Source organism: Aspergillus vadensis (assembly GCF_003184925.1).
Source record: "Aspergillus vadensis CBS 113365 unplaced genomic scaffold BO88scaffold_10, whole genome shotgun sequence".
Taxonomy (NCBI): domain Eukaryota; kingdom Fungi; phylum Ascomycota; class Eurotiomycetes; order Eurotiales; family Aspergillaceae; genus Aspergillus; species Aspergillus vadensis.
This window is the reverse complement of record NW_020292048.1, coordinates 745,807-759,716: the sequence shown is the minus strand read 5'-3', so window position 1 is coordinate 759,716 and position 13,910 is coordinate 745,807. Positions and strand designations below refer to the sequence as shown.

General features: G+C 50.6%; 4 protein-coding genes across 4 annotated transcripts; all 4 read left to right on the top strand.

Moving 5' to 3' along the window:
* Positions 1-824: 824 nt before the first annotated feature.
* On the top strand, positions 825-4,535 carry BO88DRAFT_339357 (putative C6 transcription factor; the record flags this gene model as incomplete). Its single annotated transcript, XM_025703026.1, has 9 exons — positions 825-940; positions 1,036-1,085; positions 1,151-1,486; positions 1,564-1,655; positions 1,715-1,763; positions 1,894-2,892; positions 2,947-3,047; positions 3,102-3,780; positions 3,835-4,535. 9 exons carry the CDS (start codon positions 825-827, stop codon positions 4,533-4,535), a joined length of 3,123 nt encoding a protein of 1,040 aa, XP_025563427.1.
* A 566-nt stretch (positions 4,536-5,101) lies between these two features.
* Positions 5,102-7,475, top strand: BO88DRAFT_487745 (uncharacterized protein). The gene has a single exon (XM_025712568.1). The coding sequence runs from the start codon at positions 5,271-5,273 to the stop codon at positions 7,308-7,310; it is 2,040 nt and encodes a 679-aa protein (XP_025563426.1). The 5' UTR covers positions 5,102-5,270; the 3' UTR covers positions 7,311-7,475.
* Positions 7,476-7,740: 265 nt separating this feature from the next.
* BO88DRAFT_404644 (multicopper oxidase) lies at positions 7,741-10,282 on the top strand. The gene is made up of 3 exons (XM_025706678.1): positions 7,741-8,475; positions 8,561-9,038; positions 9,088-10,282. The coding sequence occupies exons 1-3, from the start codon at positions 8,232-8,234 to the stop codon at positions 10,154-10,156; spliced, it is 1,791 nt and encodes a 596-aa protein (XP_025563425.1). The 5' UTR covers positions 7,741-8,231; the 3' UTR covers positions 10,157-10,282.
* A 361-nt stretch (positions 10,283-10,643) lies between these two features.
* On the top strand, positions 10,644-13,492 carry BO88DRAFT_414857 (F-box protein; the record flags this gene model as incomplete). Its single annotated transcript, XM_025708185.1, has 4 exons — positions 10,644-10,790; positions 10,849-11,198; positions 11,256-12,963; positions 13,022-13,492. 4 exons carry the CDS (start codon positions 10,644-10,646, stop codon positions 13,490-13,492), a joined length of 2,676 nt encoding a protein of 891 aa, XP_025563424.1.
* Between the last annotated feature and the right edge of the window lie 418 nt (positions 13,493-13,910).

Below are 13,910 nucleotides of genomic sequence, written 5' to 3'. Positions count from 1 at the left end.
ATCCCTTCTAGGCGGTCAGGCTAGAATTGCTTGGGCCTTGCCTTTTGAGGTGGCTTATTTTTCCGACGCGCCTGAGGAGCGCAGGAGAACCAGAGCAGCAGCCAAGGGCTTAGCTGGCCGATTCTCGACCCAACAATCAATCAGTCAATCAATCAATTCCTCTGCTTCCCTTCCCCCCCGGTTGACTTGCCTTCGTACTGACTGTTAACCACTAGTCCCTTACTAACTTTAGTTATACTTCTGCGTGGTGTGTCCCTCTCGCGCAAGCGTGACCAGGTACACCTCCTACTAAACTTTCACTGCTCTGCTTCTCTTTTGCTGTTCCCGCTGACGCCCTACGGGGGAGAAACAAATAATATCATTCGCAGCATAAAATTTGCAGGGGATTATTGACCAAATAGGAAAAGAAGGGGAAAAAGAAAAAAACGGAAAAAGAGAAATTCAAAACGAGAAAAAAATAATAATAATAATAAATCAAAAAATCTACCAACTAAAAGGAAAAAGAAAACGAGCGTGAGACAGGGAGTGAGTGAACTCACCCTCTTTTCTCCCCTCATCCACTTCCGCTTCCTTTTGCCTCTCTATCCCGCAACAGTCTTCACCGGACACGACGTGGGATCAAGACAACTTACGTCCATGGATTTTTCTCTCTACTTGGTGCTTCCATCCAAGGCTCTTCAATACCGCCGTTCTCCTCGTCCTCTTCACTCTCCGCTGGCGATTCCCTTGTGTCTTATCCTTGGGAACGATCGTTCGCCCTAAGTCCTACACTCTCACAATCAGATGCCCAATGTGTCGTGACCCCGGATGATAACTTGCTCGCAATGAGCCACCCTTCTCCCCAGAAGAACGGCGGCAATAATGTTCCCCCTCCAAGACAAATCCGCTTCGTTTCAACTGATGGGCAGCCCCAAACTAAGCGGCGACGAGTTAATGCGGCGTAAGTCATAATCGCCCTCTCTTCCCCCCATGCCCCCGGTCTGCTCATCCTGTGATGAAACTAACCTGATCGCTCCCCCGTGGGGCCAACCATAGATGTCTGACGTGTCGCAAGCGCAAAATCCGTTGCTCCGGCGAACAACCAGGTAACCAGTGGCTGATATTAGACTTGATCATGGCCATCGTTTGACTCATTTGCTTGAATGCATAGTGTGCAAAACATGTTCCGATTACAACCACATCTGTCAAGGGTACAGCGAACCGTCTGCCCACGCCCGGTCACAATCCGACGCGGCATCACGAACTCCTACAATTGCCCCTCTACCACCTCCCAGTGATGCGACTGCCTTGCGCGCGGCGCGAAAGGCCGCAAGTCGCTCCCCTAATTCTCCGCGCCGAACCATAGTACCTATTACTGACGGTGCTGATAAGCCTTCCGAAGCACTCAAACTGCTGGAGCCAAAGAAGGAACCCCTGCCGACAGACACATCTTCGCGGACAACAAAAGAACTCGAGCAACAGAACAACGGGGCCAGTCCAGAAAGCAGTATGTTATGGCACTTTTCCAGCTTCTCGAATGCCTTGTACGAGTGGCCATGGCTTATCAGACTCTTTACCGTCTAGATCGCACCTCGCTAAGTTCCAGCGCACGCACTCATGTGCCCTACTTTAGGTATTTTGGGCCAACAGCTATTGTCCCTGGCTTTAAACAGATGGTTCGCATACATACTCCAAGATAATGCCCCGAGGTTGCATTGGTTAACGTCCCCTACAGGTCGTCCAGGTGCGAGGATCACGCAAGAGCAATCCGTCACTGTCATCAGGTCTGCACTCCTGACTGTTCACTTTTATTGGCTTCTGCAGGCGACTGGTTTGCTTTTTACCCGCAGGCCTACCAATTTTAGCGACACTACCTTGCACGCCTAGCTAACCCATTGATTTTTCTCAATGCAGAGTCTCTGTCTCCCCTTCGTAGTCCCAAATTCGCAGATGCAGGCATGAACAACGTCAGCACATTACCCGATACCAGAGACACCCGTGATTACAACAACATTCCGTTCTATGATCGCGATGATTCCCTTTCTGTCAGCAACTTAGTGATGCACCTATGTGATCTATTCTTCGTGCATCTCGGGTGCAGTTTTCCGTTCCTGCAGCGAGACAGGTTTCTGCGCGACCTGAAAGACAAAAGGGTAGACACCATGCTTGTGGACGCCGTTTGTGCATTGTCCGCAAGATTCTCCCCGCACCCACTGTTGAGTCCGCCTCAAGCTCCAACCATCGATGGCTCTGAGCCGCAGATCGATTTGAAAAAGTCCACTCGCGGGCAACCATTTGCCCACAGAGCCATGAGCGCCCTAGTTGATACCCTCTCGTGCCCTACGCTTTCCGGAGTGCAAGCGTGTCTATTGCTTGCTTATGACGAGTTCGGCTCGAACCATGACAGTGGGCTTTGGATGTACCTAGGCATTTCCATACGGATGGCCCAAGATCTGGGAATGCAGAAGGTTCAGGGTTTAGAGTATAATTATGGCCTGAGCGGGGTCACTCCAAATGCAGTGATGACTGGGCAGGCTGGCAAGTTGAGAGATGACCAGTATGATGAGCCTCAAATTTCCCCAGGCTCCGTCCGAGATATGCAAGACACCGAAAGCCGACGAGCTCGGGAGCGTGAACGGGTTGACAGCTTCTGGAGTATCTTCTTCCTTGACCGAGTGATTTCGTCTGGAACAGGTAGACCAGTGACCTTACGCGACGAGGACATAGAGCTTTGCTTTCCACTTCAGTCCGAGTCCCGATTGGCAAATGGATGGCCCGCACCGTTCCCGCCGCTTATCCGTATAATCCACTTGTACGGAAGAGTGACGGATCTTATCAACGGCATACAAGATGTCAATCATGTAACATCAGAAACACTGAAAATGCTGGCCGGTATGGAGAGTGATTTGACAGGTAGGGTCACAACATCACGACCTTCATTGACAAAAAGCTGAGAATTTATTTTAGGCATATACCAGCGCCTGTCGCCTCGACTCCACTTCAATGCGGCAAATTTTCAGGCGTACGTCAAGGCGAAGGAAGGAACCAATTTTATCCTCCTTCACTTTGTGAGTCTCGCCCTCGAATGTCTTGTTTGCTTCAGGAGACTAATGTCAACGCAGTGGTTTCATACGCTGATCGTCCTGCTTCACCAACCTACGCTTTTGAACTCCTTCGGGGGGACCATTCAACACCTCTATCCAAACAGCAGGGAACTGTCGATGTCTTCCGCTAAAACTATCGCCGATATACTGTCTTTCTCTGAGCTCGTAGACGGGAAAAGTTTCATCGGCAACCCTTTCACAAGTCAGCCAATGTACATTGCCGCATGTGCTTTCCTGATGGAGAGTGCTTATTATTCGTCACCCTCTTCAAGATCTGGCTCGCCTCCAACGCAGCCATTGCTGGCAAACCAATCTAGTGGATTTGTGATGCCGAATATGGATCCTTCAAGTGGAACTGATCGGAAGCCGACCGCCAAACACATACTTCTTGCATCGGCCGCAAAGGAGAATTACCAACGGTGCTACAAAGCGTTAAAGGCACTCGAGACGTATTGGGAGGGCACCAAATATATTCTTACGGTATTAGATCAAAAAGCCAAGGGAATCGTTGATCCGCTCCTGTATACTACTGAGGAGATGGAGTGTGCAGTCGAAGTGTCTGCTGTCCAACCATTTACTGCGCCCCCTTGGCGGCGTACGCAACCCTCCTTGCCCGCTTCAGGCGAAGGAGAACGTCCAGCAGATGTCCATACGCATTCGGACGGAGCACGGTCACCAAAGATTGACCCAAGTCAAGGTGAGCTCTTTCTTATTTATCTTCGAAAAGAAGGACGAGCTAATTCTTCTTAAGCTATTGGGTGGGCGTTGACGGGTGCAACCAATTCGTCTCAACCAAACCTGAGCCTTCTGTATCAGCTACCCGCCCAGGCCGAGCCCGTATCAGACAAGCCAACATACTCATCCCAGTATAGCCATAGCTACCCTCACCTTCCCGTACAATCTGGTGATAATCAAAACCCGAACTCTTATTCACAGCCTCTGGAGCCATCCAGAAATAGAGGGACTACGACGAGCACATCGATGGCACCCGGCCCGGAAAGATTCTCGCCTCTTGCATCCTCTGGACAAGTCACAACTTCTGACGCCAATTTGCTCCTTGGCTTAAATACTTCATTCCCAAGTCCCGCCTCCCGACCCCCAAACACGCGACCAGCGTACAATCATCCTTCTTCTAGGTTCGAATCTCAGGCGCCTAGCTTTAACTATAGCTTACCTGCTGGCAGCGACCAGCAACCTGGGGACGGCCAGATGAACGCACGGACAGTTCTCCACCCTGCTGTGGGTTCTCATGCAGGGGACGTATTTATTCAGAGTCAAGACATTGACATGGCCACGCTTCAACAACAAGATCAGCTCCCCTTCACTTTCAGTGGAGAAATCCTTCCATGGCTAGAATATCTGCCGCAAGACGTTCTTAATTATTTTGGGGAGCATCAAAATTACCCTGCCCTGATGAGTCCTCATGATGAGACGCCACAAGCTCCCCATTGAGTGTATACTTTGCTTATTATTCATGCGATTTTAACTTACCCGAGCGAGCGTTGTCATTCTTGTGATTAGAGTTGATGTTCCTCTGGCGCCCGGGGGTCATATGGACACGTATTTCACGGGTGGGAAACTCAAAGCGATAAATCTGCTGGTTGGATGTCATTCGATGTATTTTGGCTCTGAATGTTTGGAAATGCTGTATGATTTAAGTCTTGCATTGGCGAGCATGCTCCAGGGTGTCTCGGGTCGATTACTGTATGATTCCGGGCAGTTTGTGATATAATGAGTGTGAGCGTGTTCGTATGTTATTATTTATGGGACGTGTAATTGTAGCTAACTATAACCCCGGACTCAAGTCTTATCACCACTTCCTGCCTTCTCCAGCTTTGAGCGTTAGTTTTGTAGTGATGATGGGGATCCCCAGAGTAAAGCGGAACCCATCAGCCAGTCAGAAGCATTGCAGGGATGTGGTTGCCCATCACGACCGGGCGGTGAGACAACACGCAACAAAGCATCCAATCCCCCCCGATCGCCATCTCCAACAGCTTGTCTTTAAAACTGAAAGGTATGCGACCTAGAATTTCATCTTGCTTCCATCTAGCGTGGCCCATCGAAGCTCAGCATTCTTCGTGAGATCCACAGGCTCACTGACGGCCTTCCACTGGTGCTCGGATAGTAGTGGGGAACCATTTCCTTTTATACTTTATCTTGGTCTATACGATTCTATGACAAACCTCCATGGACGACCACTCTGATGACCCCCAATTAACTGAATATGCAGTTCGTACAGGCGAACCATCCGACCTATCTCAAGGCTTTGCCTACGACCAGCACCGACCGGCTTCCCCGAAGTTTTCGACGACTCTATACGGACATCATGCCGACATCGGTCCCTCCACTGAAGATACACAAATGTTAGTTCACGACGGGGGTTATAACTCCTCGGATTCATCTACACAGCTTTCTGGTCATCTATTGAACGACGATCTGAATGAAGACCTCGAACACCAACGTTCCAGAGCTTCGAGTCGCTCTTCGGTCTCGTCGATCCCTGCCTCGGTGCTCACAAATATGGCGGATGGAATGAAGACGGCCATACATGACAATATGCTCTCTCACAGTTGGCAGGACCATGATGACAAGGCGCATAACAAGTTGGACGGGCATCTGCGCTCGATACGGCACCGGGAAGCCGCTTTCCGGAAGCCAAGCTCGGTAAAAGCAATGCAGATGCACACGGAGGATGAAGGAGATGATGAATTCTTGACCCCACCCAAGCGCAGAGGTGGCCAGCGCTTTTCGGACATTTCGATCAGGTCTGCCGGTTCATCGCCGCTGAGAAAGTTTCATCATTATTCGCCGTCAGGGTCTGCAGGTAAGCCCAAGGTTAAAAAGGAGTATCCACTGGTACTTCTACACTGTAACCTGCTTCCACCTTCTCTTCCTGTGCCAGGCGCGATGGGTTACCACAACCAGAAGATACTCCAAGAGGTTTTGCCCCCGGAGTATTGGAGGCGCTGGAAGCTGCTGGAAGAGAAGGTCGGATCTGGTGTGCTCCGTGAGCGTGGAGTGCTTATCTCTCACCCGGAGGACCTGTATGACTTGCTAGAAGAGCGGCTACTGGAGAGTCTAGAGCTACAACGCCCAAGGCTAGATCATGGCCATTTCCTGGGGCATGATGAGGACGACTCTGATAGAGACGATCAGTCAGTAAGAGAGAGCGCTACGGATGAGGAAGAGGGGGAGGAGTGCCCTGATTGTGGAGGACACGTGGTGCGCCACAATAACGAAGGCAGAAAATGGGAGATCAAGGTATTCGCAGCCAATGGACTGATGAGAGCCGGGGCATGGGCAGCAGCTTGGAAGGAAATGGAAAAGGTCGATGTTGAAGTTGGCCTTTGGCTTCCTTCGGAGATCAGGAGGGAATTGGAGAGGCGACTGTTGGAGCAAGAGGTGGACCACTTCGAGAACCGATTGCAGGTTCCGCATTTGCAGGCGCCTGAGCATGAAATGTCCGCCGAAGTGCGCCGCCCTTCCCTACATGACCGTACACCTTCCTCGGCAATTGATGAGTCCAGTTCTTTTGTTCCGGACCCTATCGAATCCGCCCCAGTTACAGAAGGAAAAGCTGCTAGAGAGCAACAAATACCAGAGCCTCAATATGTTCCACGATCAAGTGACGATATCGATCTACAGACGTTGCTGGTGAACTACGTTCGAGTATTGGCTAGTGACCGACGCAACGTCGCAATTGCCGTGCTCAGCCTCCTGGTTCTGTTCCTCGCGGTCAATTCTGGGCCCCAAGCAAACCAATCGGCTCTCCGGCCATTCCCCCAGGACATTCTGGAAGCTGCATCTGCTTCTACATCAGTGACGTCGCCGATGTATTCTTCGTCTGCGAGCTGGGATAGGCCTACGAGTTGCGCAAGTTCAAGCATTGAGGTCCAGCATATTGGAGAAATAAGCTCGATTACTTCTAGCTCTCGGGAGATTCTGCAAAGCGCGGCGACGCCCTTGAGTTCAGTATCAATTGCTCCCGCGGAGATTCCCAAGGCTGTGTCCGATTATCCCCCACCGCCACAGGCAGAGCCCGAGGCAAGCTCTTCTGTGGAAAATCCGCTTGTTATTCGAGATCTAGAGCCGGTGACCCCTTTGAGGCTAGAGCCTATGGAGCATCCGGCGGCGGAGGCCCCACTACTAGACCGTCCAGAACTGATTCAGCCGGTGAGCCCGGCAATGGAAGTAGTCATCCATGCGAACCAAGAGGCGGACGACTAAACGACGTATATGAGCTATAATGCCGTTAGGATGTGATTGATGACCGATATGAGACATTTATTGCTTATTTTGTTTATTTTGCCTGACTTGTTTGTTTCTCTGCAGTTAGTGTCTGTTTCTGATTAATATTTCACTATGGACTCTGTATTTACCCCAGAAGTAGCGACCATCAATATGTTTACATTAGATGCACTGATCTACCTATCACAACGATCGGTCAAAGTTTAACACTAACGTTGCAAGCGCGCCACTGCAGGGCAGGCTTAAAGTGACAGGTCATGGCGATAACCCGCTTCCGGGTCAATAAGATTCGATAACCTAGCACCACATCGTCAATCGTTTCTTCACTCCTTGCTGATATCCAGCTAATCAGCTAAACAAATGATCAAACTCTGTATGTTCTGGGACAGTTATCAGTGCAGTGGCAATGCTAACTTGTCGCCTTAACCCGCATCTCCAGTGTGAAGTTCACGGGTTTTGTGAACGACATGCAGAATCCACATTTTCGCGCATCCGCGACCTGCAATAATATCTAAATTTATTGGTTTCGCTAATAATTGAAGCTTGCGGTGAGCAGGACAGTCTGCATCCTGCTAGGAATGTTCGTATGCTGGTAGGCCCTGCATATGACGGATCCAGTATCTTGGCCACCGGATGGCATTATGACAAGCCCTAGTCATGAACCTTTCGCTATACGTCTCGGGTCCTCCATCCCTTGCCTTGACCTTCGGGCATCAATAGCATCAGGTCTAAGTGCTTCTTGAGTTCTGTCATTATAAAAGCCTCAAACTTCTCGCAGAATGAAGGGAACTCAAGCACGACAAACCAGTCCGCGACTCGGCCCTGTTCGACTGTATATATTCTGTGGAACTAGGTAATTGGTTCCTTGTATATTTCTTTATTTGGTTTTTGAGCTCCAGCATGAGTATATCTCAAAGCAGGCTGGCCCTGTTGGCCCTTTGCTTCGTGCAATGGGTGTCCGGCCGTGTTGTGCAGTTTCAGCTAGACCTGACCTATGAAGATGTCAGTGTAGCTGGTGATGTACACAAGGCTATTGTCAGTAATGGACAGATTCCTGGGCCCACTTTGTGGTTGAAGCAGGGTGATGATGTCGAATTTTTGGTCAACAACTCGATGTCAATCAATACTACGGTTCATTTTCATGGTGAGTACTACCCCTTAATCATATAATCCTTTTACTTCGATATGCAGAGTGCCTTTTCCTACAGAGTCTTACTAAAGACTTTCAGGTATCGAGCAACTAGGCACCCCGTGGTCAGATGGTGTACCTGGACTCTCGCAGGAGCAGATCAAGCCGGGCGAACAGTTTCTCTACAAGTGGAAGGCAAGCCAGTATGGCTCGTACATTTATCACTCGCACACACGGGCTCAGATTGATGATGGCCTCTATGGGGCTATCTACATCGAACCGGCAGACTCCGTGGAGAGGCCTTTCCATCTGATCGCTGGATCTGATGCGGATGAGCAGCAGGCGATGTTGGCAGCTGAAAAGAATACGCGGCCAGTTCTTATCTCGGATTGGCGAGCCTTTTCTTCTCATGATATCCTCCAGATTCAAACCGAATCTGGTGTTGAAGCCTACTGTGCCAACTCTGTTTTGATCAATGGAAAGGGCTCGGTGATTTGCCCGTCTCAGGAACACATCAATGCTGCCACGACACCGCAGCAAAAGCAGATCCTGGGCAACTTAACTTTGACTGATATGGGGTATGAAGTCCCAAGTCTTGATGATGGTTATAATGCTGATCCTGATTAGATGCCTGCCTCCCACGCCGGGTGTTGTGGGTCCGTATTCGTATGATCTCAGCAAGATTCCCAAAGGTTTCTACGAAGGATGCACACCCAGTGAGGGGCCCACGGAGGTTTTCAAGGTCAATGCCTCATCGCAGTATGCTAGCTTTGACTTTATTAGTATGGCTGGCTCAACTTCGCTTGTGTTCTCCATCGATGAGCATCCGATGTATGTGTACGCGGTCGATGGCCGTTATGTTGAACCTTTGCTTGTCGACGCTGTTACTGTGCCCGTCGCTTCAAGATACTCGGTTATGGTGCCACTCAAGTCGGAAGACCAGGCGGGAGATTACACTATCCGCGTTGCCAACAACTATGCCAACCAGCTCATCAATGGGACTGCCGTCCTGTCGTATGACACCGCTACACCGAAGCAGATCGGTACCTCGCAACCTTATATCAACGAAGCCGGCGCTAATGCCACTGCCTCCACGGTCATTCTAAACGAAACCAACGTGATTCCCTTCCCTGTCGTAGCACCTGCTACGAAGGCGGACCGGACTTACATCTTGAATGTCGAAAATGCCAATTCATCGTACACCTGGACCCTGGGCAACCAGTACCCCGTGTCGAATGAAGAGCTTCGCCCTCCTGTCTTGTTCAACCTCAGCTCAATCTCGCAGGCGTACTCGGCCATGACGGAGAACGGTACCTGGGTTGATCTCATCATCAACATCACCACCTCGGGCCAGCCTCAACACCCCATCCACAAGCACTCCAACAAGTACTTTGTGATCGGAACCGGCAACCAGCCCTTCATCTGGTCCTCCGTGGAAGAGGCAATGAAAGACATCCCAGAGAACTTCAACTTCGAAAATCCCCAGTTGCGGGACACTTTCTACTCGCCAAGCTCGAGCACGGGGCCGAGCTGGCTGGCGATGCGCTACCATATCGTGAACCCGGGGCCATTCCTGCTCCATTGCCATCTTCAGATGCACCATGTTGGTGGGTTGGCACTGGCCTTGCTGGACGGTGTGGACGCCTGGCCAACCGATATTCCAGAGGGATATCGGCTGCCGGTGATGCCAATCTAGGGACATTGACTCAATTGTACAGAGGTGGACGAAAGTATCTACTATATATAATATGGCCATATAGCGCCTGTCACATAGATCCGATGTAATATTACTATTTACTACATAATGAACATGCTTGGTGACTTACCAATTTCCCAGTTGTAGTTCCAAAGTAAGAGTGAGAACAATCACAAAAAATCAGGCACAGCAGTCAGTCGCCTGGCGAGAATTGGTGGCGGCGGTGTGTTACCGAAGCCATTCACTGCTGCTGGCCCTGCCTCGAATCTCTTCTTCGAGTTGACTGTTTCTTTCTCACTTTGTTTACTCGACTTCTCTTCTATCCTTCCCGCCTCGTCGATACCACCGATACTCTTTTCCCACTTCGTGTGATCGATCTGTCGGTAATCCAACGGTTCATCTAAGCGTTCACCATTATCACCTGCACACTACCTCCCTTCTTGTCCACTCGTCATTCAAAAAAACATTAACTTCCACTACAATCACTATGGAGCGGGGCTACGCGCCGAGAAATGAGAAGATGCACTTTGGCATCCAGTCCGGCGGGCCCAGTACCTGCAAATCTAAAAAGGGAGTAGTAGTGCCTTGCTTGCTCGGTCTCCCCAGTGAAATTCTCACTACTATCTTTGAATATGTGAGTACATCCCCCGAGGTCCAAGACGCGTATTACTGACATATTCTTCTTCTCTCAGTCTGGTGAAAAGAGCCTCTGTAGCCTGGCTGGGGTATGCCAGCAGTTCCACGGCATGGCCGTGGCGCTGCTGTACCGCAACATCCACCATGGCATTCATACAGATGATCCTGTCTACACTGAGAAATCCCTGGATCGGTTCACGGCCATGGTGGAGGTAGTGAGTACTAGCAACCTTCAGTACGCATCTTCTGTCAAGAACATTGCAGTGAGGCATATCGCGCCCTACGAATCAGATAATAGACAGGGAGGTGTGGTCAAAAAGCCTAGTCAAAGTTACTACACAGGCCGGTATCTGTGTAGTCTTACTGCCATTACTCTGCGGAAGACGAGCGGATTAACTAGCTTCAGGTAAGTACAAGATAATCTCGAATACATGATAAAGTATTCGTGTGCTAACTTCTTTAGTTGGGATATTCGTTTGGAGCTCACACCCTCAGTGTACCAAGCGATCAGCCAAATTCCTGACATTCGAGACGTGCATATTCGCCTGCCAGCATGCACGACGCCAGGAGCCACTGATTCGACGCTTGGACAAATGCTCCAGACTCCCCATTACCACTTCCACCAAAATAATCCGCCTCCCAGGGAAATTCGACCCAGTTGCACCGGGGCCGAAGCTCAGTTGCTGAAGGATCTCGACAAACTTCAGCATGAACCAACTCTTTCCCTTCTTTCGGGACTAAAGAATCTCTCGGTGTTGGATATTGAGGATCTGAAACTGATGTTGCAGCTCCCACAGTGTATCTCGCAGTGCTCGTCAACGTTGAAGTCTCTCAAGTTGTCGTTTTCTGACGAGCTTGCAAAGTCGGCGCGGAAGAAAACAGCTTCCAATTCAACGCCAGACGCGACGACGGCATTCGGGGATATGCTCAATTTCGCTGCACCCCAGTTCGAAGAAGACCTTCTCTTGGATCAGCAGGCCACTCCAGCCGATCCTGCTCTACCCCCAGATCCCGTGGTCCGAAGGGAGCGCTCCATTCAGGAGTCAATTCTGGCGTACATCTTCAAAGTGGGAGATGGCGACCGTCGCAACAAGTATCTGCAGGAAGCCCTGCTGGAAGGTAATGCCCGCAAATCGCAGGCGGAGGATAGTAGCGCATCGGAAGAGGCAAGGGACCAAAAGTTTCTGAAGTGTGTGCGCTCAATGGTCCGTGTGCTGCCAAAGATGATGGTGCTTAACTCGGAAAATCCAGCCATCATCAACGTACTGCACAAACTCGACCAAGCTGCAACTCAGTACCTGGTTCGCAATGCCAAACAGCCGAGCGAGAACGTTGTTAAAGCGAGCGCCAGCAATTCTGCCCCAGCCAGCGCTCTCAAGCCTACTCCGTCAATCAGCGGCAAGACCGAATTCTCTGTGAGCAAGAAGAAGGAGAAATGTCCGACCGACGTGATCGATATGGAGCATCCTGACGTTGTCGGAGAGGAGGGAGAAGATCAGGTGTTCATCGAGGAAAGACAGCGGTCAGTCACAGAGGCTAGTGTTCGGGCTTTTGCGCGTCAGCCAGTGCAGGCAGCAAGACCCAGTTCATCTGCCGATAAAGGAAAAGGAAAGCAGCCGGTCAGAAATCCTCCGGTCGAGAAGCGCACAGCAGAAGAGGCGCGAGAGTGCTATGTTCGCAACACACATGGCATCCCACTGGAAAGCCTTTCAATCCATCTCATTCCAGTGACCGCCGGGGTGCTTAGCAAGGCCGTTGACCTGACCTCTCTCCACCACCTGTCGCTACTCAACGTTGGACCTCAAAGCACACTCTGGGCTTTCCTCAAGCGACTCAACCAGATATACCCCCTGCCACTGACATCCATCCATACGGACAATGTCACGCCCGCGTTCTGCAGTTTCGTCAACAGCATGGACAAGATCACCGAGCTGTTCCTGTTCGAGCGCTACAGCAAAGCCAAGGTAGAGTCGCTGGCCGCCAAGACCACCATAAGCGCATTCACCATTCGCAGAGAGATCCTACACAAGCACATGCGCAACCTCCAGCGATTGGTAATCCGCAACGACGAGAGTGACAGCTGGGCTGCCGACCCAGCGACCATACTACATATCAGCCAGCGGGGAGGCAAGCTAATCGAGCTCGGCGTTTCTGTGAACAACTGCGGCATGGTAAGTCAGCTGTCATCTTCTTTTCCAAACCAATCTGGTATAATACTAACCTCAATAGCACTCTCTCATGCAACAAATCGGCAGCTTCCGCTCTCTCAAGGCGCTGCAAATCTTCTGGTACCGCCAGGACATGTGCACGACCACGCTACGCGAAGTCCATCACAGCCTTATCGACGGCATCTATCACTATCGGCACCTTCGCATCGAATACGTGGCCATGTGCTATTACATGCATGGACCGATCGCAAACGGCGCGATTCAGGTTCGCGGTCGCGTCAGACACCTGAACAAAGCGTGCGCGATTCTTCAGAAGGAGGCAGCTGCTGAAGATGCTGCTTCTTCGTCCTCTTCTTCGCAGCCAGCTTCAACTAATAACGCTCCACACGGCACTATGTTTCCGATGGAGAACAGTGAAGGCGACCCAATGCCCCTGTTCGGGGTGGAACTGAGCACGCGGGCTTTGCTGAGCATCGAGGAGATCAACGGGGTGAAGATGTGGGAGAAGGGAGCGTGGGAGATGAAGTTGTAGCCGATCCCAGACTGCCGCTGCGGTAGCAGCCTGGGATCGGCTCGTGTATATGAGTATGAGAAGTTTTCAGATGGGAGTTGATGAAAGTGGATGAAGATGTGATGGAAAGGTGGATGTGTGTGAGGAGGAGAATGAGAAAGGAAGAGAAGAGGAGGGACAGTGAGCAGATTATATAGTCTTAACACGCTTAGTCGCCTCGACGATGTAATCAAGAAGATATTCACAGTTGAAATGACAAATCTCACATCGCATTATCACCTGCTAACTACAGTTCTCACATCGCACTATGACTCTCTAATATATTCATCCTTACCTACCTCATCCACCACCACCTAAAACATCACGATACAACAGATATTCCTACCTAGATAGAAATATGAGGGCTTCCCCCATCACATGCCCATTATCCACCCCCCTC

Excerpts from the sequence above, each read along its gene's own strand:
- BO88DRAFT_487745 (XM_025712568.1), top strand. The coding sequence starts at position 5,271 with ATGGACGACCACTCTGATGACCCCCAATTAACTGAATATGCAGTTCGT.
- BO88DRAFT_404644 (XM_025706678.1), top strand. The coding sequence starts at position 8,232 with ATGAGTATATCTCAAAGCAGGCTGGCCCTGTTGGCCCTTTGCTTCGTG. Across the intron at positions 8,476-8,560 it reads TACTACGGTTCATTTTCATG|GTATCGAGCAACTAGGCACC; the intron begins GTGAGTACTACC and ends AAAGACTTTCAG. Across the intron at positions 9,039-9,087 it reads TTAACTTTGACTGATATGGG|ATGCCTGCCTCCCACGCCGG; the intron begins GTATGAAGTCCC and ends GATCCTGATTAG.